The sequence below is a fragment of the Pleurodeles waltl genome, chromosome 4_2 (assembly GCF_031143425.1).
Source record: "Pleurodeles waltl isolate 20211129_DDA chromosome 4_2, aPleWal1.hap1.20221129, whole genome shotgun sequence".
NCBI lineage: Eukaryota > Metazoa > Chordata > Amphibia > Caudata > Salamandridae > Pleurodeles > Pleurodeles waltl.
Genome location: NC_090443.1, coordinates 505,190,301 through 505,218,145, shown reverse-complemented (window position 1 = coordinate 505,218,145; position 27,845 = coordinate 505,190,301). Strand labels below are relative to the sequence as shown.

The following is a 27,845-nucleotide window of genomic DNA, read 5'->3' as shown; positions in this document are numbered from 1 at the left end:
ATAGTGCTACCCAGGGTTATTTGGCTGGCTAACTTTATTAATTTCCAACCACCTTGAGTTTTTAGCAACCCTGCTTTATTAGACCCTAGCATCAGGCAGTACGTCACAAAAGTGGTAACAGAAATGGGCTTATGGATTTGTACAATTTAATTTCAAATCTCACCTGTGCTTGTGATGTAGTCTGAAAGCCCAATAGGATCCTATAAGAACTGGGTTGCATAATATTCGCTACTACTCCCCTAATGCTGAGTTTTCATCAATTTGGAAGACATGACCTTTAATACTGAGCCAAACAAGGGACCCATTAAATTCCTGCAAGGCCTCAGGATGGATGAGTTTAAAGCTAAAGAGTTCGATTTTAATGTGGTGCAATAAAGCTTTGAACCTCCTTTTACCACCAACCAAATGTCAAGGTATTTGTAAAAGCTCTAATTTAGTATTTTCTAAGGACCATTGACATTTTACTGCTGTTTTCCTTCTAAATACCATTAACTTGTTTCCTTCTTTATTAATGGAGAGCGTGTTTGGTTTACAGTGAAATTCCAAATTGAGGAAACCTTTACAGTAAGCTTCCGAACTTGGGAGAAATTTTTGCAAGCCAAGTACTGTCTTATCTATGATAATAGTATTATCTGCATAATGGAGTATAGGGAGCAATAGGTTACTACATTTTGGGGAAACTGTATTAGTCCCTTGAAGAGCTGTACCAAGATAAGCTGTATACAAGTTAAAAGCAAGGGAGTCAATATGCATTATTGTTTCCTCCGTTTCTTAGTAAACCTGATCTGAAGTTAAGAGATGTGGGGCCCTCTTGACTTTTCCCCAGGTTCTAGAGTTCAGGAAAATAATCATCCTCAGTATCTGAGGAACTAAGGTGGATTATTGCTAAAGGAATTTGGCATTCATTGGGTCTCACTTATTTTTTTCCCAAAGGGCAATTAAATTCACCCAGTCCTACTGCCACGTGAAATGTAGATATAATGTATTTCTCCAGCAACAGAATCACGTCTTTAATGGAATCTGAAGATTTATTTTGTCCAGCTTGTAAAATCCAACCCAAACATACTGCTTTCTGTGAACTGATGTTTTTGACATGGAATACTGTGTTTCTAGAGCCTGTTACCAAAAGCTTCAAAATAGTGACCTAAAGGAGGGTTCTGATCCAGTTCCCTGCATTTGTTTTCAGAGACATAGTGGTCCTTTATACCGAATTGAAACTTTTTTCCTATTGTCATTTCATATTTTCAATCAACAAGTTTGTAATTCTGCCAGTTCTAATTCTGCCAAACAGATTCCTGGCAGGCTATGGAAGCACTACAATAGCTGGAACATAGAAACTTCCTCATATTTTGATCAGCATTCCCAGGCGTCTTACTTCAGAGTAAGAAATAAGTTTGACTGAAAGGAAAGGAAGGCCAAGAAAATTATGGAGGTGAAGTAGTTATGTTGCAAGAAATGGAGGGTCATTCTGCATAGCATGGAAAACAAACCTTGGATTACCTTCTGCTTAGAGAAAGTAGCGAATGAGAGGTTTCACGTCCCGGGAATCCAGGAAAAACTATAGTTTTTAGTCCATTAATTCCGGGTTCTGATATTTATTCCCCATTTCAGGAACTTTAACTCATGATGCACAGAATTAGGGATGAAGACACCATCCTGAATTAGCATCTCCTACCCTGGTATCACCACCACTTAATTCCAGGCATCCCATAATGAGGGCCAAAGTGGTGAATTCCATTGACAGAGGAGGACAGAAGGCTAGACTCACAAACCTGGTAGCTGAGGTCTGAGGGGCGAGATCATCAAGAAACAGAAGGGAATGAAGAGCATAGATGAGACACTAATGGGACGTTAGTGAGTGTCTGGCAGGTCTGAGCTGGTAGGTTAACCACAAAATATGGGCCTACCTATACTAAACTATTTTAGGCTGGTAAGAAGACTACAGCTGGTAAAATCAGGGCCTTTCTGACTGCTAAATTATATTTTTCTAACCTCAAACAGCAATTCGGTAAGATGTTACCGAATCTCACTAAATCGCAATTTGGATTTGGGAATAAATAACAAACTGGTATTTGGAAGAGGCATGTTAAGGGCATCCCTTCTAGATATCGATTCCTTTAGGAATGTAGTGATGTTTTGCGACCGAAATCCGATGGCAAAACATTAACATTTTACCACCTCCTCAAAGGAGGTAGGTAAGCCATTCACAAACTGGAAGGGCTCCCCTAGGGATCGCTTCCCCTTTGTGAATATTCACAAAAATGTTTTTAGGAGCAGGCAGTGGTCCATGGAACCACTGACTGTTCCTGTTTCCCTTTAAGTAAAATGGGATAAATTTTAAAAAAATGCTTCATTTAAAAGCAATCACAGACATGGTGATCTACTGACCCCAGCAGGCCACCATGCCTGTGAGTCTAGCCAGTCATACTGGGTCACAATGTGCGACCTACCTCTTGCATATTAATGAGGGAGGTGGAATTGGGACCCACTACGATTATGTATTTTGTGAACTAATCTATTAGTATGTAAATTGGCTCACAACATACAAATGCACTAGGTAAAAGTCAGCGCGCTTTTACCAGATTCATTTTTTTGTACATTCCAGATAAGAAATTTCAAACTTCAAATCATTAAGTTTCACAATTTACTATTTCTTAGCAGGAATCTTTGTACGTGAGGATCAACATGTGCTAAACACAGGAGGCCAATATTGGACAAATCAATCAAATGCGAAAGTACAGTCAATTTAATGATTTATGTAACTAAACTCTAAACCTGATAAACTAATTTCACAAAAATAATAAGGCACTCTCATAAATTGACTATTTCAGGTTTCTTTTACTTGGATGATTTTCATCAGCAAACAATATAGTGATTTTAATTTAAATACTGCTAATGTCTGGCAAAAGTGTTTTTCTTTGAATCAGAATTTGATGAACGCCAGCATAAAGTATCATAATAGGTAAATAAGCTTCTTAGCACTGTAAGGAATGGGGAGGGGCGCCACATAGTAGCCAGTCAGGAACCAACACTGAATTCATTTTAAAATTTCTTATGAAGCATTTTGTTGCATGAGAGCAAGCTCACATACTGCTTTTTTCTCATATTGTTTATCTTAATAATTCTATGTGATACTAGTGGACGTCCTTTAGAATTCAAATGTTTGCAGAACAAAATTATGAGATGACTAGTATGTATACAATTTGTTTCAGATTCTTCTCTCCCACTTCGTCATTCTTAATGGCTAACTTTTGATGCAATAATAATAACCTTAATGACAATTTATACAGTGGACACCACAAGATTTGTTATACCATGGTACTTTATTATCTATTGCTATGGCACATCTCAACGCTGCCCATTTAATAGACCTCAGAAGGGTGAGCAGAGGACTTGCCTTCCAGGTATTTGACATATAACCTGCAGGTTTATCGGCAGGCAAAGCCCATGAAGCGATCCTTTCAGCCTTATTTAAATTACATGACTTCATTAAAGATCTATTTCCAAGTGGTGCATATGTATATCTTATCAAACATTTAGCAAATGCTTCTATTTTCCCTTGGGTTGTACCTCCTTCCAGCTCCCATTGCTATTATGCACAGCCACCAACCCAGACTCTCACTCCTCCTCGCTGCCCCGAGGGATTCCACCGGGTGGGAGAATGGGAGGAATGAGACACTTCAGTCCACCCAGGATTGCTCAAACAGGTGATGGCAAACCAAAAAACAACAAATGTGTGATCACAGTCTTCTGAGAATTTGTAAAAGTCTCTGTCCTTCAACTCTTTTTGGAGTTCGCTGCAACTGATGTCACCATTGGAAGGGGTAGCTGAAGGCTCCATGTCCTTACCTTGGAATTTGATTTCAAACCTCCTTGACTTGGAAATCATCTCACCGGATACACTTTTCCGGAAGCTGCATTTTCTCTTTCTTGCCACAGATGTCACTAAGCCTTGTGTCAGCTCTGTGAGGAATAAGATATGGGTTCCTTACTGTGCACCAATAGTGGGCTTATCTCACCCTGTACCTTCTTAATGTGAAAAAGATCAGGTCTCCTTCGATTTTGCCCCTCTTTGTGGTGGTGGGGGGGCATCACACTAGTTGCCATTTTCACCGTCCTCAACCTAGCCTGGGATTACCTCAGCTTTATATGTAATAATATAACTATCATTTCCATTCCACCTGCCCCCTGGGGCCCTTTTCATGATTCTTTGTGATGAAACTGTCAAGAGTTTGTCCGCTGTCTTCTGTGGTTATCTCTTCACCTAGTGCCAGTGACCCCAGCTTGTCACCCATGTGGAGGTCTCTACCTGCTACATCAGGAACCTAGATAGATCTTCTGTGATCTCAGCCTCGTCCCATGGGCCATGGATGTTGTCCTTGAAGGGCTGCAAGCAGATGAGGTAGTAGGGGCAAATGAAGGAGACAGAAATCAGTAACAAGACAACCAGCAAGGCCCCCACACCTGAGATAGTCAGCAGCCCTACTGTGGCTGAGAGTGCGAAGATCACGGTGACAATAAAGTGGCAGATAGGGGTGTGAGCCTTAAGTTTCTTCTGAAGCGCAGGCCAGAGTGCAAATATCTGAATGGCAAAGGTCACCATGACAAAGGTATGTAAGGACTTGGGCAGCCTGGAGGCTAGGCATACAGAAGCAAAGATGGCCATGTTCAAGGAGAGGGTGCTGGATACAATAGCAGCATTTGCCCCATAGTCAAAGAAGATAAGGTGTCCAAGGAGCATAAGCACGGACATGGCATAGATGGTATCTGTACTGATGGACTCAGTCAATGTCTTTAATACAGGGGAGAAGCCATAGGTAAAGGCCAGGAAGACCAAAGAGCTCTTTAGATCGGCCCAGCGGGTGCGTTCATTCTCTCGCCGGCCTGCGCCATGGTCAACCACATCAAACAAGATGTAACCAATCAGTGAGGAAGCAAGGCTGGCTCCAAAGAGCCACTGTGGGGCCAGCGAACCCTGGTCCATGTACCACCAGATGACAGCAAAGACAACTACACTGCAGAGCTGCTGGATGACAACAGCTGACTCAAACACCACAGTCCAGTAGCTGTAGCGCCGAACATAGATGTTCTTCCGCAGCTCCTCCAGGAAGCGCCGGTCCACATAGTTATCTGGGAACGGCTGCTGCTCGTACAGAACTTTCCGCCAGCCCACCGCTGCAGCCTCCCTGGGGCTGTTCATGTCTGCTTGCTCATGCTTCTCCTGCAAGGATATCCCCATGACCAGGTCAACAATTTAACAGAAGGAAGTCAAAGAAGAGATGTTGTAGAATGTGTTCAAGAATTCACAAGGCGAATGCTCTTTAACCGGTACAGTCGGCGGCTTCAGAATACAGCAGGCAAAGATGAAGCAAATATTTCCATCTTCAAAGTGAAACGCCTTCATTCTGCTCTCATGCCACACATCTGCAGACAAAAATCCAGAAATATTTAGAAATTCTCAAAAGAAATTCCTGAGCTATAACCTAACATAAACCATGAAAGCGGCAATAGTCTCTTCTCTACCAGGCATAATTTTTTTTGTCCTCAGTGTGTTAGAGGTACATGAGAACCTATTTCAGATCAGGCTTCTGCAATGAGTAGCTTGTGAGATACTGGTAGCTCTTTTATGTGCAGACTAGACTAATAAACCAAAAGCTTTTGCTTGGTTAAATTAATATAGGTATACCAAAATTGAAAAGTTTGAATTTGAGATGAAAATGTGTGTATTTCCAGATAAGCTGGTGTTTGGAGAAAATGGCTGAATTTTCAAAATGTTCTTATAGCTGATACTTGAGTGATACATCATGTGGTGATGGGGGACTACTAATACTATTTCCTTGACGCTCAAGGCATTGCAGCTATGGGGGTTACGTACTACCAATGTAAAGGCATTGACAAACCCTTTCTGACATTAATTTTTGGCAAGCCTCCTGATGCATGGAGATGATCACTGTTTGTAATGTTGCATAGGGAGGCCTCTGATTGATGCTTTCACTACTACACCACCAATACAAGGTAGCTTGGGATGATTTTCACTGAACAAAAGAAGCATATTTTGAAAGCACGATCTAGAGGCAGGCAATAAGATGTGAAATGTTCAAGATAGTAAACAACTTTATATCCCCTGTGGCCTGCTCTAGAGACGCTCTATCTTCTCTAGACTGGTGCAATACGTTAGATAGTTTCTTCTCCAAGAGAAAATTGCTAACATTCAGCTCAGCCTAGCTGGCTCTGGTCGGGGACTTAGTAGCCTCTCCATTCCCGGGAAAGCCACTAAAGAGGTGGGATGTTCCCTCTTGTTTTTTTAATTCCATCCCTCTAGAGGAGTCACTAAGCCAACCAAAGTCTGGCTAGATTCACCTGCTGATCCCTACCCCCACTAGTGTATTAATCATTGTGGCAAAGGTAATTAACCCTTGGGTAAACAGGCTGCTTAATAAGCTGCTGGCTTCCGCAATGGTTCCCCCAGTTTGGAAACAGGCAAAGATTCTTCCATTGCTAAGAAGCCTTTGGCCGACCGCAGTCTGCAGAGTAACTATAGGCCCATTTCCCTGCTGCCTACTGTTTCTAAGATCTTGGAAGATTCAGTCAACAGGCACCTCTTCTGTTATCTGGGGGCTAACAGTCTCCTTTAATCTAGCCAGGCTGGTTTCAGGTGGAATCTGAGCACTGAGAAGACCTTACTCGAGGTGGTGGGACAAATCAAAGGCACTCTAGATGCCGGGGCAAGGCTGTGCTGAATTTGCTAGATCTGTCGGCCGCCTTTGACATGGTACCCCACTCCTTGCTGTTGGACTGCCTTCTGAAGACTGGAGTAAAGAGTATGGCACTCAGGTGGCTGACCTTCTTAGATAATAGAGAACAGGAGGTTTGGCCTCCCCAGTTTGCTTCTGGCAATAGGGCACTTTCAGTCTGGGTCCCTCGGGCTCCGCTCCCTTACCTCAACTTTGTTTAATGTCTATCTTGACCCTATCTTTTCTGTTGTTGAGGCTTTCGGAGCCAAGATCCCTTCACAGGCAGTTGATACTCAAATTCTCTTTTCTTTCAAGGATGGGGAAGACATTGTCTTTAACTCCATCAGCTTGTGCCTTACTGCTGTGTTTGACTGGTTGCATCAGAAACAACTGATGTGCAATACCGAGAAAACTGGAGTACTCTTTTCGGCACTGCTACACCTACCAACTGGTTGTCATGTTGACCAAATGGATTTGCTCTGCCTGAATCTTTTACAGAGACAACCAAGAACTTGGGAGTCATGTTCGACAATTGCTTAACCTTCAAACCTCAGATTAGCGCAGTGACTGGAATGTGTTTTTCGATTGAAACGGTTATTGTTTTTTTCTGTCTTTTCTGGCCAGGAAACCAGTTATCCAGGTTCTGATAATCTCTCACCTGGACCAAGCCAGTGCATGAAATCTTGAACTTCCGGATTGCGCCATTCACAGACTTCAAATGGTGCAAAATGCTGCAGCACTCTCATTGCATTTGCCACGGAGAACAAGGATTTCTATGCATCTTTTTTCCTTGCACTGGCTTCCGGTAAGGAAGAGAATTCTGTTCAAAGCTGTGCTGTTGATTTTTTGTGCCTTTTACAACACTGGTCCAGGTTACCTGGCCACCCATGTCCACTTTTAAGGTCCTGCCAAGAGTCTCTGGTCTTCGATTCTGCCCTTAGCTAGAGTGTCAAGAGAAAAAGAACAAGGACTGGTGGGCGCTTTTTTTCCTTTCCAGGACCCCTGACGGAATACTCTCCCTTTATATCTGAGGCAGGAAAGTTTGTAACTTGCTAAAAAAAAGGAACCTTGCTTTTCACTCCATAATTTTTTTACTTGCTACTAGACTAGCGCCGGGAAACTCCCATGAGTATCTGTGCGCTCTATAAAATGGTGTTTATTATCATCAGCAGCAGCAGCTCTTTTTCCAGAAAAGGTTGGCGACCCTTGTTCTAGCCAATTCAAAAAAACTGTTTCAAAGCAACCATTTTAAATTTGGTATACTTCCATAACCAACTAGTGATGCTAGCATTAGTACAGATATACATCACAGAGATTATGTGTTGTATATCCCAGACTTGAGCTCAGTTGTATTCATGTGATGAGGGAGGCTTTGATGTTTGAGACAAAATGACCCAGTGGCCATTCTGGAAATTTAAAGTCTGCATTGCAGTGGAAGATACTACACTGTCTGTCCAGTACCGCGCAGTTGTATGAGAAGGAGTTGTGTTGGTACCCTAGTGAAGAGAGGGTTAGGTAAGCTGTCCTTCTCTTCCCTTACCCAGGATAGGACACTAATTATTCTCTTCCAATACCCATAAGAGGATTGTGGAATCCAATCTTCCCTTCCCCAGCCTCAGAGAGTGCTACGGAATCCATTCCTCACATCCCCTATTTAGAACAGTGCATGAAGTATCAACCTGGAGTATAAACACTCTTATTTAGCGCACAAAGGTCCTCTCTGATACACTAAGGCAGGCCTAAAAAATTCTACTCACCCACTCGCTATGGCAAATCTATTTTATCATTTGGAGCTATTGTTAGGACCTTCTTGCCCCTTCTGGAGAGCTGACAAAGAAAAGTTGTTCTATTCAGTAAGAAAGTGCAGGAGCAATAAAGATGCTGTTAAATCTTGTGATGTTGCCACATTAGCTCTATGTTCAGAGACGGAGGTTTAAAGTCAGTTTGCCTTACAATTAATTTTCCTTCTGACTGCAGAGTTCCAGGATTTTGTAAGGTGAACTGTCTGACCTGCTGTACAAAGAGTTATTTAAATGTTATGTGTGCAAACATTTCAAAAATACATTTTGGTAGTTGTGAAAGCCCATTTTTGTACTTCTGTGTGATGAAAAAAATATTTTAAAAGGATGAAAACAAATCACAACACTTTACTTGGTGATCTGCATATGATAAATATGTTTTCTGAAACCCAATTTTCCCAGAGTTTTATTACTACACCATGTAGTATTATCAGTAAAGCTGCAAGTTAGTGGAATGGTTTTAAGACATTTCTTGGAACTGTATTGTCTGTACATGACGGTGTACTGCCACATCATTATTTAGTAATACATTTCTTAAAAGTGAGTGTTAAACATAAACTGAGAAACACTGCTGCCCGGATGGCAATGTTATTAGTAATAAAGTACATAAAGCGCTAACAAGTGGATAAAGATCCTATCTGATGCTTCAAGATTCCATCTAAAGCATACAGGTCTATAACACACAAAGAAGGTCATTTAGAGCTGGTGGGTATGCCGTCAGGTTAGCGGACAACATGGCCTCCAGTCCCCTTGCAAAGGGCCATTCTTTGTATTATGAGACCCCTGACTATATGGTAGATATTTTATTGCCTTCTGTGATTGTGGCGATTGCACAGAAGACAGAGCAATTTGCCACGTGTCTTTATTTTGTTTTGGACTATTCAGCAAACTTTTTTGTTTTCAGAAACAAACTGTGAAAGTGGTTGGGGGGGGGGGGGGAGGCTTATGAGAAACAAAAAACAAAAGGTCCTGAGGTACAGTAGGGTGACCACCTGGCACTGAGGCAAATTCTGGACAGGACTGTTAAAAATTCAGGACAAAGGGTCAAAATTCAGGACAAAGGGTCAAAATTCAGGACAAAAATTCAAGAACAAACGTCAGTTTTACAGACACGCGCAAGAGAGGCCATGCCTCACTATGTTGTCAGTGCATTTATTTACTCTTTTTTAACATAGCACTATTTATTCACTGTGGACCTTTTGTGATTGCCTCCTGGTATGCTACATTCAGGTGTCAGATTACGTCCTTGTTCAGTAGTAAATTAATGCCCTTCAGTAATGCGGCACGGCCATCACCCCTACCCAAATCTACCCGATCTTTCCTGAAGAGAAAGTAACAGCAAAATTTTGATTATGTTTCTGAACATTTTAAAACCCCTGGCAAACAGTTTGGGACACATTAAGGTAATTAACCTTATGCTAGTTTAAAAAAATTGAACAAAAACATCTGGCTTTCCCCAACCGCCCATGGACTTTCAACCTAATTCTTTTTTAAAGAGGCAGGGCAGATGGTGTGGGCGACAGTCTCACACCTAATGACAGGATGTGATGTACCCATAACTTGTCTGTAGACTCACTGCACTAGAGTGTATGAATGGAACTCTACATTTATCTCAGAAATGGGAGCCCGGACTACCAATCAAAGAGGAGGATGAAACTGAGATCAAATGGGAGCTCCACGGCAAGTAATTCAAAGGGTTGTTGCTAAGAACTGGATAAATAAAGAAGATAAGAACAGGGTGGGACAATTCCTAAAATCAGACAAGATGGGTCCACCAAGACTATTTGAAGGTATTGGGTACCTGGGGAGTTGTCTCTGCACACAGGAGCGAAACAGAAGGGGCACTGTCAAGTGGTTGAACAAGCAACACCCATCCACCTTGGCAAACTCTTCTGGTGCAATGGTCCGCTGTTAGTGCTTTTGAAGGGTGAGCAGGGGCCAGACCCCTTGCAAGGTTGTGCAAGGCAATTTCCCGCTTTGTCCATGTCTTTATATGGTTTTGAAATTGAGCAAAAGCCAAACTAGAGATCTGGGTTATCCCTAAGTGTCAAGTACACATAGAATCTTCAAAATATTTGGGATGTAAATTGCACAAACAAAATTTAGAAATTTTAAAATGTATTTAGTGTTTCTTTAACATATGGCACTGTTTTCGCCTTCATATACAATTAGATCTCAGATTGAACTGGGAACCAGTTACCTTTTGATACCTAGTGATTAATATCTACCATTCTTACACTGATTTCCAGGATGAAAATCTCGGCAGAGCGAACAGTCCCTCCAAGCCCAGTTTGCTTTTTGGTCTTCTCTTCTGCTTTCTGTAAAGGCCACGTGGCACTAGTGAAGATGGTGTGCTACCCCAATGATAGTATTATTTTGCAAACCTTCCCCTGCTCGTCCTTCATTCCTTCTTTAGATAGGCCACACGTCTGATTTGGTCACTGCAGCGCCATCGGGAGCTCTTTCCACCCTAAAGCTAACTGTGACTGCGGGTGGATTAGGTCTTCTGGACTTAGAATGCTATTATTCAGCTGCACAGGTCCAATGGGTGGGCCACTGGCTTTCTGCCCACCTCCCTGCATGAGATGGGGTTTACCAGTAAAGACTTTTAAGGAAGGCTTAATGCACTGCTCATTGTTTCCTACTGACATTCTACGGATCATCATCCGGGGTTATCATGCACAGCTTTCTCTTGCCTTGCCAGAACCTGTAAACTGACACGAAGAAACCCTATGCTCCTGCACTACCTTTGCTAAGCCTTCCCACTCGCACAGGATAGCTGTGGTCAGAGCAACTCCATCAGTGGCCTGTTGCAGGTGTCTTAAAATTGGGGACTTTGTTTCTGAACAGTGAGCTACTAAATTTCCAAACCCTTGTGGCAGACTACCATCTTCACCCCGGTCAACTCCTTACTTACAACCACCTTAAATAATCATTAAATGCCCTATTTCATGTCTGCCACCTAGCACTAACCCTACAAGAGGTGTGCCAGACGCTCTGTACCATAGGAAATGGTGGCAAACTGATAGAATGGGTGTACAGACCTATCCTGCAACATGGAAACCACTCCAGGTCTTCTCGTCATACTACCTGGGTGATTGATGTAGCCAAACCTCTGCAAGATATCGACTAAAATACTGGACTTTCCCCACAAAGTACCCCACAGCTGTCACTTTAAGTAAATTCATAGTGCTTTCTTGTGAATGCATTCTGCCCGTTGCTTGCCATTGACCTTGTGGTTTGTAACTCACAATTTGTTGCTTTCAATTTGCTGGCTTTATTTGTTTTAGGCTATGCAGCTTGAATTCGTCCCTTCCCTTGCCAAAACCTTATTTACAGTATCCTGCCGAGTGCTCCCTTTCTGTAAACAGGCCTGTAAATCTTGTTCTTATCTTATCATATTTGCTGTGCATTCAGAGAACTAAGTCAAATGTCAGGCTCTGTCTTCGGTGGGAACTTAGTGTTTACTTTCCTTTCTCTGACTTCAAAGTGAGAGGATTTATGCGACAATCTTGCTGGATACTGGGGTTAGGAAATTGTTTTTTCTATCACATGACAACATTTAAATAAACTTCAGAATATATCAGAATTAGAAGTCCAAATCAAGCACATTTTTGTTAATTCTGAACTGTGCTGGAAACAAATACCTTTACATGATTAAAACAAATCATTGCATTAGGTGATGCAATTTCCACACATCATCATCTGTGCACAGTATAGTTTGATTTGAAAAACTGTATATCTGTGCAAATGTAATGGTCATTTCAATCAAAAATGTGTTGTCTGTAATGGCAGTGTGTTAGCATATCATCCATACTGGACTCCACTCTGCTCTGCACCACTACACCCTAGTCTGTATCACTCTACTTTACTCCACTCCATGCCACTGCACTCTTCTCCATTCGGAACCACTCCACATTATGCCACTGCACTCTATGCTACTTCACACTATGCCTCTCTACTCTCTTCTGTACCACTCTACTTTATGCCACTGCACTTTATGCCTCTCTACACCACTGCGCTCTCCTCGTCTGCACGCCATACCACTCCAGTCTAGGCAACACCAATCTAATCCGCACAACTCCACTCTGCAACACTGCACTGTACGCCACTGCACTCTAAGCTAATACACTCTATGCTAATGCACTTTACTCTGTAACACTCAACTCTATGCCCCTGCACTCTACATCAATACACTGTTACATCACTCTAATCTACTCTGCACCCCTGCACTCTATGCCACGGCACTCTACACTACTTTGCGCCATCACACTCTATGCCACTTTATGCAACTCCACTATAACCTGCACCTCTCCACTCTAAGCCACCTCCCTCTACTGTGAAATAATCTACTTTATGCCACTCCACTCAGTGCCACTGCATTCTATTCCACTGCACTCTCCCTGCACCTCTCCACTCTATGAACTGCACTCTACTCTGAAACAATCTATTCTACGCCACTGTACTCTATACCACTCTGACCACTGCACTCTAGTTCAATGCACTCTACACACTGCACGCTGACACTCTGCAACACTGCACTGGCCGCCACTATATTCTACACCACTCTGCTCTGTACTACTGCATTCTGCACCAATATACTCTATTCCACTGCATTCTATGCCACTCTACTCTGCCCAATGCCACTATATGCAACTGCACTCTACACCAGTGCACTCTAAACAACTGCACTGTATGCCACTGCCCTTTACTCTGCACCACTGTACTCTGTGACACTGTTCTCTGTACCACTCTACACCACTACACTGACACTCTACTCTGCAACTCTGCACTCTACACCACTCTACTCTATGCCACTGCACTCTAGGCACTATACTCTACTCCACTCTACAATACTCCACTCTGCACCAGTGCACTCTGTGCCACATGAGTCTACTCTGCACTCTGACACTGCACCACTCTGCATTACTGCACTCTGCTACTCTATTGTATGCCACGCTACTCCACTGCACTCTATGTAACTCTACCCCATGCCACTCTATGCCACTGCGCTCTACGCCAATGCACTCTAAACAACTGCACTGTACGCCACTGCCCTCTACTCTGTCCCACGCCACTCCATGCCACTGCACTCTAAAACTCTGCACTATGCTAACACACTCTAAACAACTGCACTGTACCCCACTGCACTGTACTTTGCACCACTGGGCTTTACGCCACTGCTCCTATGCTACTCTACTCCACTCCACACCACTATGCCACTAACTTTAAGCCATGCTGAACAGCAGCTACTCTGGTGTATAACATGGCTAATGGCTAAAACACATTAACAAAGCCAATAACTCTTTCGTAGATGAGACCTACTGCTTTGCCAATGTTTGTTAGTACTATGAGGTACCGAAGTACCTGAAAGAACTGTGAAAAATACAATTACATCATAATAAAGGCTGCGACAAAATGCGCAAATACATTTTGGTTAAATAAAAAAAAGTGCTTCTGAAATACAGATTTGAATAATAAACAGATTATACCTAATACTAAAAAAATGTATAACACTCCATTAAAACCACACACTCCACAGCTCACCTTGGAACACCATTACAACACCTCTCTAAAAGTAATGTCTTTGCCATCAGAAAACTTCAAGTGACTCCTTTTAGTAAAGTCAATGCAGGTTTTCAAGCCTTTTTGTATTTGCAGATTTACCAGTTGGGCACATTTGCATGTCTTTAGGGAAGGAGACTCCCTGGCAAGAAGGTCTGATTCTTATCTGTCTGCCCCTCCCTCAGAGCACTGGCGACTCCCTGCTGATCTGCCCGTAATTTCGCTCTGCCTCCGTTGCCCTTTAGGTGAAAGGCTAAAATTACGGACAAATGCCATCCGTTAAAGCTTTCATCACGGACAACGGACAGCAGGGCGAAATTACGGACAGTCCGTGACATTTACGGACGGGTGGTCACCCTGAATTTGCCCCCATTGCGTGGAGTGTGTGTATTCTGTTTAGGATCCCAAGGCGTCTCTCCTCGCAGTACTGTGCCGGAAGAATTAATGTCAGGACCACTTTAAATAGGGTTGAACATGTGTACACTTTTCCAGCATCGTCATTTACCCAACCAAAATCCCTGTACAGAACAGGTGCTCCTCTCGTACCAATTTAAGACCTTTAAGATACTCAGTACCCGCATGGTGCTCAATCCCAGGGCAGCGTGCGTTTCAGCCCTTCTTCTTGGAAGTGAGGTCCAGCAAGCAGATAATACACATATCTAAGCCTTACTGCACCTTGATTAAACACCCCGTGTTTAATCTCATGGAAATATCAGCACACACCATTCGTCGCCGCTATATCTTTCAGTGTAAGTACCATCCAGTCCAGGTTTACTCTGTGTATTCCAAAACCTAGTCTGTGTATCGTATTATAAAATCAGAACTACACCAGCGAGAATTATGGTCGCATGAGTAACATTGTCCCGTTCACCATTAATCTCTGTGTCTAAAGAGTATCTGTTCGAAATATTCATATCTGTTTTAATATATAAGCAACGTAATTCCGCCGAATGAGCTCACCAAAACTTCCCTCCTCCTCTTAACCTGCAAATAAAACGATCCCCTCTACAGGTCGCCCACATTACCTACAACACCGTACCTGCTCCACTCTGTCTCTCCTGTCTCAGCTTCCATGCCGCTCACTTCCGGGTTCCAGCCTCTTCCGGTGTTTTGGTATCCCAGGTGACAAAGCGGCCACGTTCCTCTCATCAAAAGTCCCCACTATAAATGTTAGGACGACTGCTCCTGCTGCTTACAGCGCCTAGGCGCTTGGGGTTTTGCACTTTCCATCTTAAAGAACTACCTGCTACACTTTGTTAATTTTGTACAACTCTACGGTGTCGGTTCTTCTGAACATACATTTCTGTACCCGGGACCGCGCCTTTTAAAAGACGGTCCACTTGCGACCTCTTGTGGACTTCAACCATACAAATGCACGCTTTTTTGTTGCTTCGCAGGCAACATGTGCAGCCATACCAGCTACTGTACTGTTTTTAGTGACGTGGACACGTGGACTCTCAAACAGCCATGCGAAAACATCCAGTGTAGACAGGAGACTTCCTATTTTTAGCTACAATTTATGTTTAGCTTTGCTCCGCGCAAAAAATTTTTTCTCTTAGATGCAAGTATATGGGGAAAGAAAATTAGACTGTTTTTTGTCTGCAAGTCTCCCTTACAAATTAGAGTTGCCACCTTCCCCAGAGAAAAATGCGGGCCATTTGTTCACGTTTTAAGATTCTGCTAAAGCACGGGCATGATACTTATATGAAACTTTGTATAATGTCGTATATATACGTTATTCAATATGGCCTTTGTGTCTTTGTTTACTTTAGTGACCAGTTGGGGATCGTTAACCCCTTAGGTGCTGGGCCTCCCCATTCCACCCGCCCCCCAACACATTGCTGGGCCCTTTTTGGACCATTTGGGCTAGTTCGCGCGTAGGCCCCCCATGACTTAATGCACAAAAGCTATCCACGCCAATTTTGCATCCTTTTTTCCTACATTCTCAGGATTCTAAAGGTACCCAGAGTTTGTGGGTTCCCCTGGAGGAGACTAAGAAATTAGCCAAAATACAGCTAAAATGTTTTTTTTTTTAAAGATGGGGAAAAAAGTGCTGCAGACGAAAACATCTGGTTTTTCCCCTGCAAATGGTATCAACAAAGGGTTTACAGTGCTAGAATCACCATCTTCCCAGCTTTCAGGAGCAGGCAGACTTGAATCAGAAAACCAAATTTTTCAACACAGTTTTGGCATTTTACTGGGACATACCCCATTTTTAGGGTTGTGCCCGCGTCGCATGCAAGACGCTTTAGTAGTTAGAAATGGGCTCGGAGCCCCCTTCATGTCTTTCATTGGTTTGTGGGCTTGCCTTTCAAAATCTGCTTGCTTTCATTAGTGGAAGGCATGCATACGTCATGCTTTTTCCGGTGGTTAGCCCTCCTCGAGCGCAGCGACGAAGTACTGAAAACATGCGAGGCTCGCTGTTTTCCATCCGTTTTATGGACTATTTTTTATCTTTTTTCACAGCGCGATCTCGCTTGGCAGAAGTCGAGCGCTTCGCATGACATCTCCCCTGTTACATAGTTAATGGCACTTTTGCGGGTTACGTAGATAATTGCACTTTTGCTGATAGGTTTCACTACGAGTGAACTGTAGCAGCGCGATTGCGCTCTTTTTTTCCATTTTGTTTCTGGTCTGAACTCGTCGTAGACGTTGCAGAGGAGCTGTGTGTGTGTATCAGCTGGCCCAAGATTTTTGTTTAAGTTTCCTGTAATACGTATAGTGAGTCTGTTGAGGAAGGGCTTGAGCGCTAATCATTTCCGGTGGGCTGCCGTGAAGACAGTCTTCCATAAGCCCATATGCCCTTCCGCCCAGAAACCCCTAGGAAAATAATTAGCCCTCTAGATCTCAGTACAGTTGTGGGCACCTTTGCACAAAAGGTTTGACTGTGACATTATGGGAAGTGGGCGGTGGCAGCCTTCTCACTCCCGGGCACCCACCCAAGGCCCCGCCGATTTGCTCTCAACTGCTACCCTCTCTTTCTTCAACTCTCCCCGCCACACCCTTACCTTGCAATAATAAACTAAGCGTTTTTATCTCCATCTGGTGATTTATTATTATTTTTTAAGAGGTTGACAACTTTGAAAGAAGTTGGTATGTTTACTAAGTTACTTTACATTTAGTGCGATTTTGCAAGTGTATTTATAAATTTAACAAGTGAAGCATTTTTAAACGTGCTACATTTAAAATACATGTGGCGATATGTGATTGTCAATTATATTTCTTAGATGCAAAATTCTGATTGTTGAACTGGTTAATTTTACATTGATGTCCACGTAGAAAAAAAAATCGGGAGAATGCTGCATACGTGAACCTCACAGAGCTCACAAAAGCGCCCTTCTGTTGACAATCAATGTACCACGCCACAATTACCTCTTACAACAGCAGACATTACAGCGCACCTCTGAACATAAACCTAGGAAAAAATGTATATACAATTAACTGGCGATTAAGGCACTTGTTATATCATTATTTCCTGGTGTGTTAAGTCAATGGGACTATTTTTCATGAACCAAGACTACAGCTCCCAAACTGCAATATGTTCTCATTAAAAGCAAGCCAAACAAAGGAAGATGGTACTGGAGACTTGATGATGTATTCTTTTGGCTCTCCTGCTCTGAATCCTCGTGCCAAAACGCTAGGATTCTCCTCTATGCTGATAGGTAGCGCTTACAAAACTAAACTGATCCTTCTTATTCAGATAGTTTGTAGGGGTTCAGCAAGATCTGCTTTCTACAGTTGCTCAGATTTATGTCCGGGGTTTATGTTAATGATGCAGCTCAAACGCAAATGCCATGCACAGTGCAACGCTGTCACAAAACATGCAAAAATCTTGCAAGCAGCTGCATGCTTGATTTGTTTGTGTTTGTGAGACGTAACAGACACGCGGCCCCTTCCTGCGGTCTTAAGCTTGTTTTATCCAGACGGATTCTGAGGAGATCTGAGCACAGAGTCTTTGTTTCCTCTCTTCCCTTGTCTTTTCCAGCTCTCTCATGAGGAGGCGTGTGGTCTGAGAACTATTAACTTGTTTGCTTACAGATAAAGAAGGAATGTATAGTGTCCTACCTTCAGACACACCTAGGATTTGCATAAACAACTTTATCACACGTCTAAGAATTTGGCCGTGACTATGCAAATATTTCTAGCGAAAAGGCTCCTGATAGCTTAACGTTCACTTCTGATGCATTGAAACACCATGTGCATCAAAAATGACACTCTGGTTTGAGGCTTTATCTTTAAATCACCTGCTCAACAACATGGTGTGCATTTTAGTCGGCTCACACGATAGCTGTGAAACGTATTCACAGAATAAAAATACATTTCCGGGGAACATTCACACTGCTTAGTGAGAATTCCCTCACTTATGTTTTCAGAAAACCAAACCATTGTCATAGCTATACGCAGTGGTCTAAGTGCATCAAAAAAGTGCGGGGAACTGTGAACCTAAGTATTACGGGGTCACAGTCATTGAGTATGGGATGAGGTCTAAGATATGGCTATAGTCCCTCCTTAGGGCAGTTTTGTTACCGCCTTGGCCACCTATCCTGTTACATGGATAATTGCACATTTGCCAATACGTTTGAGTGCCAGCAAACTTCTTTTTACTTTTGTGTCTCTCCTTCACGGCGGCCATGACGCTTTGAATTGGCTCACTTATGTCAACTGTTTGCTTCTCATTTTCAGTTTATGTGGCAAGAAAAGTCCAGTTAGGAATTTACAGTGCTAATAGCACTAACTCGAGCAAATGCAAGACCCATTGCATTGCAAATGCTTGTTACTGTTTTTTGTGCTTTCAGCCTCCTTCCAGTTAGTGACAGAAATGGGCTTGAAACCAATGCTGGATCCCAGCTAGACAGCTAAACATTTCTGAAAAGTAGACAAATTTCTGAATTCAGCAAGGGGTAATTTGTGTAGATCCTTCAAGGTTTTCCTACAAGAAATAACAGCTGGAATAAAAAAATATTGAAATTGAGTTGAAAAAAACAGCCATTTCTGTCCACGTTTTCTTCTGTAACATTTTCCAGCTATGGCAGACTTTTTAAAGCAATATACCATTACATCTGCTGGACTCTTCTGGTTGCGGGGATATATAGGGTTTGTAGGTTCATCAAGAACCCTAGGTACCCAGGGCCGATAAATGAGCTGCACCTTGCACTTGGTTTTCATTGTATACCGGATATACAGCAATTCATTTGGTAAAATATAAAGAGTGAAAAGTAGGTATCAAGGAAACATTTGTATTTCCAAAATGGGCATAAGATAAGGAGTTTAGAAGCAGTGGTTATTTGCACATCTCTGAATTTGGAGGCCCCTATACTAGCATATGAATTATAGGGCATTTCTCAAATTGACTTCTTTCTTACACACTGCCTTACATTTGGAAGGCAAAAATGTAGAGAAAAACAATTGTCAATAACACTTGTTCTTCTATTCTGTGTTTCCCCAAGTCTCCCGATAAAAATGGTACCTCACTTGTGTGGATAGGCCTAGTGCCTGTGACAGGAAATGCCCCAAAACGCAACACACACACATCACATTTTTCCATTGAAAAATGATGTGTTTTTTGCAAAGTGCCTAGCTGTGGATTTTGAGCTGTAGCTTAGCCGGCACCTAGGGAAACCTACCAAACCTATACATTTATGGAAAGTAGACACCTAGGGAAATCTAGGTGATTTGTGGGGCTCTCACTTGGTTCTGTACCCAGAATCCTTTGCAAACCTCAAAATTGGGTTAAAAAAAACACTCTTTCCTCACATTTCGGTGCTGCAAAGTTCTGGAATCTGAAGGGACCCACAAGCTTCCTTCCACCCAGCATTCCCCCAAGTCACCCGATAAAAATGGTACCTCACTTATGAGGTTAGGCCTAGTGCCCCTGACAGGAAATGCCCCAAAACACAACGTGAACACATCATATTTTTCTAATGGAAATTGGGGTGTTTTTTGCAAAGTGCCTAGCTGTGGATTTTGGTCTCCAGCTCAGCCGGAATCTAAGTAAAACCTACCAAACCTATACATTTATGGAAAGTAGACACCTAGGGGAATCCATAATGGGGTGACTTGTGGGGCTCTCGCTGGGTTCTGTCCCCCAGAATCCTTTGCAAACCTCAAAATTGGGCTATAAAAACACATTTCCCACACATTTCGGTATTGCTATATTCTGGGATCTGAGGAAAGCCACAAACTTCCATCCACCCAGCATTCCCTTATGTCTCCTGATAAAAATGGTACCTCACTTTTGTGGTTAGGCCTAGTGCCAGGGCAGGAAATGCCCCAAAACACAAGATGGACACATTACATTTTCCCAAAGAAAACTGACCTGTTTTTTGCAAAGTGCCTAGCTGTGGATTTTGGCTTCTAGCTCAGCCGGCACCAAAGGAAACCTACCAAACCTATACATTCATGGAAAGTAGATACCTAGAGGAATCCAGAATGGGGTGACTCGCCAGGCTCTGTCACTCAGAATCCCTTGCAAACCTCAGAATTTGGCTAAAAAAACAAGTTTGCTGCACATTTTGGCTATTGAAAGTTCTGGAATCTGAGGGGAGCCACAAACTTTTTTCCACCCAACATTCCCCCAAGTCTCCCGATAAAAATGGTACATCACTTGGGTGGGTAGGCCTAGTGCCCGTGTCAGGAATGGATCACACCATGGTCAATGTTAGTCCTTACATGAAGGCAACTGTTGACCCTGGGGTGATCCATTCCTGACGCAGACACTAGGTACAGGCACTCAAGTGGGATAGCGTTTTTATCAGGACAGGTGGGGAAACACTGGGTTGTAGGAATTTTGTGGATCCCAGCATATTCCTGTAGTTTGTGAGCAGAAATGCAAGAAAAAATAGAGTTTTTATTCAACATTTCACCTTTGCAGGGTATTCTGGGTATGAAAACTTTGGGAAATCCACACAAACCACATCTCCATGGACTCCCCTGGGTGTCTAGTTTCCAGAAATGTTGGGTTTGGTAGGTTTCCCTATATGGCTGCCAAGTGCAGGACCAAAAACGCATGTGCCCGCCTTACAAAACCAGGTAGTTTTGTGATAGATAATTTGGATGTCTCTGCAATACGATTTGGGTGATGGAATTGGGTCTGAACTAAATTGGGGAGCTCCCAAGGGAGCACTCTCTCTGTGCTTGCTGCCGCATGCACCTGCTCTCTGGGTTGGGCTAACCTGCTATTGTCCAGCTGCACAGACTGTGCTTGTGAAGGGACAGCAGGACTGTCCTCATCGGCTCTCTCAGAATCACTGGAAGAAGAGTTGTTGGATGGGTCTGTTCTGACTGAAAAATCACTACCAGAGTCTGCGCCATTGTCCTATCCCTCAGATGCTGTCTCAGTATCTGCTGTCTCAGTCTCTGATCCTTCGTCAGAGCTGTCTCATATAACCTAAGTTAGGTCTTGAGCAGCAGTCATCCAAGGAGACGCCATCTCTGCTACTGGCTAAACTGTTGCTCTAAAACACTACCCTGTGTAGACAGCCACACAATTGCTGGTGGGTGTGTGTGTGATACGTGCAACTGTAAAGGTCACCTTACCTTAGCTTCTTCCCTCAATCAGCACGTTCTCTCATGACACTAAAAAAAAAAAAAAAAACACACTATTACTTCACCTTGTCACATACCAATCGCCACAGTCTTTAGTACCTCAGGCGCCCAGACCAACAATCATTATTGGTGCTCCCACTCCCATGACCTCCTCCTTGGATTCCATACTATAACCCAGCAAAAGTGCCCTTCATCTCTCCATAGCCCCCCTCGCACATACATTTCATTTGTATTATAGTGCAGGTAATGGCAGGCTTTACTAATCCACTCAGCTATTCACATAAAATACAGATCTGATCTTTGCAGTAGGCATATAAACCTTCTGTGCTACTTTATGGGATCAAAAGTGCAACCAGACAAAAGTCAGATCCTTTTCTAGCAGAAACATAATCACAAGAGTTAGCTTGACTTTTTTATTGCTGCCTAAAAGCTACAGTTGAAATGAGTCGGTTGGAGTATGTGCATTGCCTTGAAGACGTGAGCTGTGTGGCAACTAGTGGCAAATATATATATATATACATATATATATTTTTTTGTGGGTGTGGTTTCTCTGGGCGCCAGTCACAGTCCCCAGCGAAACCACTCATGGATTGACAAAAGAGATCTCCATATATATATATACAAATATGCAAAACAAAGTTGTCCTCCAGACAAAAGCGCACTCTCAACAGGTTGCAGTTTATTTTGGAAAGCAGCAAAGCCAGTAACATTCAAAGGTTTCTTTACACATTTTCCAGGCCTTACACGTTTCAGATATCTTTCTTTGGTCACAGGCCAAATGCTTGGGTTGAGCAAATGATTGCAGGCACCTGATTACTTCATTAAATGCTCTGATGAGTTACACAATGCATCCTGGTAGTGGTAGTCCTGCACATTTATATTACATTTTTAGTAGACAATCATTTCTGCCCCCCCTCCACTCTGGAGTAAACTAACAATTACAAAAAATATATGCCCCCTTTAGGACAGCCCATTTTCAGAGAGGGCCTACCCCCCTCCCCCAAATTGTAATCCCTGGTGTCTAGTGGGGTTTCCTGTCTGTGGATCGCAGCATGGCTGCGATCCATGGCCAGGAAACGATTTCAGGAAGGCGTCACTTGAAAGGGGTGAATCTCCCCTTTCAAACAAGGCCTTCCCCAATAGTGTGCAGGCCCTTTCAGGCCTGTTTTCCCCACCAGAGCAGAAAGCGGCCATACCTGCTGCTTCCTGCTCCGGTGGTGAAAACGAAGTGTGACGTCAGCGCGCATCTCTGCATGCTGACATCACAGAGGGGCGAGGGGAGTGGGGGCAGGCACAGAAGCTCTTCCGTGTCTCCAGGGGTGTTTAAAACCTCTCCCTGGCGTTAGTCACTGGTCTTGAACCATACCAGGGAGGGTGTGTCGGCATCAGCCAGTGACTGACACCCGCACCTATCGGGTTAAGGGAGCTCTAGAACACATTTTTAAATGCTTATTTTTACTGCGGTAAGTATATACTGATAAGGGAAAACATTTTAGGTGATTTTCTACATTTTGTACCGGGTGGGACATTAAAACACTAGTCATGCCAGTGGAAAAGCACAACCAGGTGGCACACCCATTCTAAGTATGCTTCAATGCTGGCATCCATGCTCACACCATAGCAGATCAGCCAACTCACATGGTGCCATGGTGTGACACATGATATCAGCTGCCTTCACACAGTCACCTGGGGACGGTGCAGTGGATTTCCAGCAGTGATGTAATAAAACTTGGGGGGGGGGGGTTGCAAAGTACATGGAGGGGACCCCTCCTTCCCGGCCCACCACCTGCCAGTTATGCTGAGGGTGAGCCATTAGAGGTTTTGAACTGCTGTGCTGACATCCGTTAACGAGCTTGATAACACCCCAGGACATCAGCACCAATCGAGGCAAGCTTTTTTTCCTTTTTTTGGAGGCGGGGTTTGGGGTGAGGCACAAGCAAGAGGACCTGCCCCCTCCAAGGCCTCGCCCCCTCCTCACATGGTGAATTGTTTTTTTAGTTGGCCGGTCAGCAATAGCCCAGCCAAGTGTTCAGGTTAAATTTACACATTTGAATACATATCTCCATATAACTGAACTGAAACATAATGTCACAACGTATTCAGAATTTTAAACTCAGCTGCAGTTCCTTGTGATACGCAGCCCCTGACTAAAATATCTGGCAGCCCTGCGCTCATCAGGACACGAGTCTGACTCCATACCTGTTAACTCACCTGCATTTGGTAGTTATCACCCTCTTTTTACTTCTATTTCAGTGTCTGACAAACAAAATATCTCAATTGACTTTAATCACTGCTTTATAATACCCTCCAAAAAGTGTTAGTTCTCAATTCACCTTAGAGTGACGAAACATCCATAATTTTTAATGACTGCCCGTAATTTAGATCTAATGTCCATTGTCCGTGATGAAAGGTTTAATGGACGGCAGCTGCCTGTAATTTTAGCCTTAAAGCTAAAGGATACAAGTTAATTAAGACAATTTAGATCCCCCCGCCGGAGTGGAAGGGAGGGGGTCTCCTGTGCTGTGATCCAGAGGGAGGAGCAGAGAGATAAAAACGTCCTGTAAAAAGATCTACTTGTCCCTTTGGTGCCATGTAGTGTGGCGACAAATTATGGCCGCAATTAATAGCCTCTCTGATTATGCCAGGGCTACTACCATAGTAGGGCTTGAATACTTGCAGTTTCAATCCCTACTGTAGCAATTTCCTTATTTTGCCACCTTTCTGCAGATCTGCATACTGGGGCTGGAGGAAGCAGTAAGCAATAGTTCCAGGGCTGGAATGCCTTTGAGTCTGCAAACCTACTAACCTGCATGTTTTAAAGATTTTTACCAGCTTCTTTCTAAAATTTTCCCATAATAAGAAAGGTTGGACATTTACTCCTGACAATGGCAGAATTAGAACTTCTTCCAGGGTTGGGAAGAAAGTGGTTAGAGGGAAAATGAACTTGCAAATGCTCAATAGATTTTCACATGAGCAAATCTACACATCATATTTACCCATGCTAAAATACAGTTCACAAATATTTTACAGGGGTACGACATATACCATGGGTGCACTTTTGTGACTTTCTTAAAGAATTTGGGGCCACATGTAGGTAGGTTCAGATTTGTGACCTGCAAATTGCGAGTCGCAAATCCGAATGTAGGATGGTGTCCTTGACACCATCTGTGATTCGCAAGGGCTTCGCAAATGCCCACCTCATGAATAATCATGAGGTGGGTCGCAATTTGCGACCCCTTCGCGAGTGGTGGCCTGCTGGAGACAGCAGACCACCATGTCTGTGACTGCTTTTCAATAAAGCATTTTTTTTTTTTTTTGTAATGCAGCCCGTTTTCTTTAAAGGAAAACGAGATACATAACAAAAACGAAAAATGAAACGTTTTTGTTTCATTTTTTCAGAGCGGGCAGTGGTCCGCAGGACCACTGCCCGCTCTGAGAAAATGTTTGCAGTGACATTCACAATGGGGAAGTGGTCCCATGGGGATCCCTTCCCTTTTGCGAAAGTGTTAGCACCCATTTGAAATGGGTGCAAACTGCGATTGGTTTGCGCCCGCGTTCGCGGTCACAAAACAATCCGACATTGCACTGCGAGTCGCAATTAGGAAGGGAACACCCCTTACTAATTGCGAGTCGCAAACCCGTTTTGTGATTCGGTAACCAGGTAACTGAATCGCAAAACTGGGCTTGTGCATCGCAATGTGCTTTTTGCACGTCGCAAACAGCGAAAGTCGCTGTTTGCGACATGCAAAAAGCTACCTACATATGGGTCTTGGTCCCTAATTAGGTCTGGTGTTAACGAAGACATTTTGTTTTTATTAAACTTCTATTTCTCTCTCTTTCTGCTGGCTTTACTGTGAGTGATCGCATTCTGCTCTTCCACAAGGAGCATATTGCCACACAAAGTAGTTTTGTTCAGTGTCGGGAACTACAGTGGCAATCAGTGACGTAACGAAACTGGAGGGTGCCCCTTTGCAAAGAACATGGAGGAGCCCCCTCTCCAGACTCACTCAGGGCAGGTGCTGTGCTGAAGGGGCCCCCTGGAGGTCGGCTGCGGGCCTTTGTTATGCCGCTGGTGGCAACGTGTGCTTTTAGAGTTCAAAAACCTTTTAGGGGGTTTTGCCAGTGTTTGTTACAATGTTGAGGGCCTGGTAGCTCCCACAACAATAAAGTATTACAAAAGCCATGTCAAAACAAGACACGCATTGATGAAACTAAAAGACTTATAAAAATATGTCAGATCAGTTGGCTTTGTCAGTGTTTGTTTTTCATGCTTCCCATAATCGTGTTGAAAATGGTTACACTGATTTTCCATTAGAAATTTTTTGGGAAATACTAGCATGCATCAGCACATTTTACTAAATGACAATTTGCATATAACCAGAGAGCATTCTGGGAGCATTATACTTAGCCTCTTAGTCTAAACTTTTCAAACATGTGTGTACACGTTTTTTTTTTTTTTTGTACTGGAACCAACGTCAGTAGTGAAGTGTGACCTTAAAACATTTATTTACAGCACTCACCCTAATAATGAACCATAAATACAAGTTCGAACAGCTTTATCTTTTGGAAACACATTACCTCAACTGCAGAGAGTTCCACTCTCTGTAAACAGGCAGCCAAAGGGTTTGTGCTGCAGGGGGTTGGGCCTACTTGTCCCAAGGACAAAGTAAACATAAAAACTTGTTGCCCTTGACCCCAAACCAGATGTCCCGGGCAGAATGGATGTGATGCACAGTCCACCGTGAGCAAGCAAACATTTGCTGCTTGACTCTGTTACTGAATTATTTCTGAACTTGTAGCTTTAATCACCCTTTCTGCAGAGAGATTTTTCAGGCTCAGGTTAAGCCCTCCTTAAAGCCTTTATGAATAAACCCCATCTCATGCAGGGGCATTCAGACAGCCAGGGAGCCACACATAGGAGCTGTGCAGCTAGATGATAGCGTTCTAAGTCTGGAAGGGCTAATCCACCCACAGTCACAGGAAGCTTTAGTATAGAAGAGATACCTAATGGCGCCCCTGCCCTCCAATCAGATGTTGGGCGTGTCTGTAGAAGGAACAAGGAATTAGCAAGGGAAGGTTTGCAAAACAATACAGTAACCGGGGTAATACCACCATCCTCACTAGTGCCACACGGCTTATTATTGAAAGCAGAAGAGAAGGCCAAAAAGCAAGCTGGGCTCAGAAGGACCGTGTTGCTCTGCCGAGATTTCAATCCTGCAAATTAGTGGGGGAATGGAAGCTATTAATCCCTAGAGAATCGAAAGGCAACTGATTCCAAGTTCAGTCTAGGGTCTAGTTTTAAATAAAGTTAAAGAAACACTTCTTACATTTGAAAATCTTTATCATTTTCTTGCATTTTTGTTTGTGTAATTTACATCCCCAATATTTTGAAGATTCTACTTGTACTTTGGCACTTAGCGTTGAGCCAGATCATTGGTTTGGCCTTGGCTCAACCATAAAACCATTTTAAGACATGGACAGGTGGGCAGTTGCCCAGTGCAGTCTTCCAAGGGGTCCTTCCCCTACTCATCCTTCACAAGAACAACCAGTGGGCCATTGCACCAGAGAGTTTGCTAGGGTGTGTGTGTGCTGCTTGTTCAACCACTTGACAGTGGCTCTTTTGTTTCTCTCCTCTCTGCTGAGACAGCTCCTTAGATGTGCAACACTTTCCATTACTCATGGTGGACCCATCTTGTCTGAATTTAGGAATTGGCCCACTTTGTTCTTCTCTTCCTCATGTATCCAGTCCTTAGCAACAGCCCTTTGAATCAGTTGCTGTGGATCTCCCATCTTATCTCAATGCCATCCTCCTCTTTCATTCGCTTTCATTGGTAGTTCAGGCTCCTAATTTTGAGATAAGTGTACAGTCCCGGACGCACACTCTAGAGCTGTGATACTACAGACGAGTTGTGGGTACCTCACTTCCTGGCTTTAGATGTGAGACTGTCACCCACACCTTCTGCTCTGCCTCATTAATGTTTTTTAGGTATACAGTCCATTGGAGGTTGAGGTGAGCCAGATGTTTTTGTTCCACTTGTTTACACTAGCAGAAGGTCACTTACCTTAATTTTTTCCCAAAGTGTTTGCCATGAGTTTTAAAAAGTTTAGAAACATAATCAAATTGTTGCTGTTGCCTTCTTTTCAACAATGATTTAGTAGATGTGGGTAGTGGCGATGGCCCTGACACCGTTCTCAAGGGCAT

At 43.3% G+C, this 27,845-nt stretch overlaps 2 protein-coding genes across 8 annotated transcripts in view; one reads left to right on the top strand and one right to left on the bottom strand.

Moving 5' to 3' along the window:
- LOC138293018 (uncharacterized) overlaps positions 1-27,845 on the top strand; it is a 219,897-nt gene that overhangs the window by 47,241 nt on the left and 144,811 nt on the right. The window lies entirely within an intron of this gene.
- The window catches only part of PIGC (phosphatidylinositol glycan anchor biosynthesis class C), an 88,382-nt gene that overhangs the window by 28,426 nt on the left and 32,111 nt on the right, over positions 1-27,845 (bottom strand). For 3 of the 7 annotated variants that reach the window (XM_069231982.1, XM_069231979.1, XM_069231980.1), the window contains exons 2-3: positions 21,635-21,673; positions 2,631-5,424 (exon numbers count right to left, since the gene is read on the bottom strand). In XM_069231982.1, coding sequence (XP_069088083.1) covers positions 4,313-5,239 — 927 coding nt within the window. In that variant the 5' untranslated portion in view covers positions 5,240-5,424; positions 21,635-21,673 and the 3' untranslated portion in view covers positions 2,631-4,312. Of the gene's footprint in view, positions 1-2,630; positions 5,425-15,123; positions 15,435-21,634; positions 21,674-27,845 lie in introns of those variants that run through there. The other 4 variants (XR_011202877.1, XR_011202878.1, XM_069231983.1 and 1 more) reach the window with 3 other exon arrangements.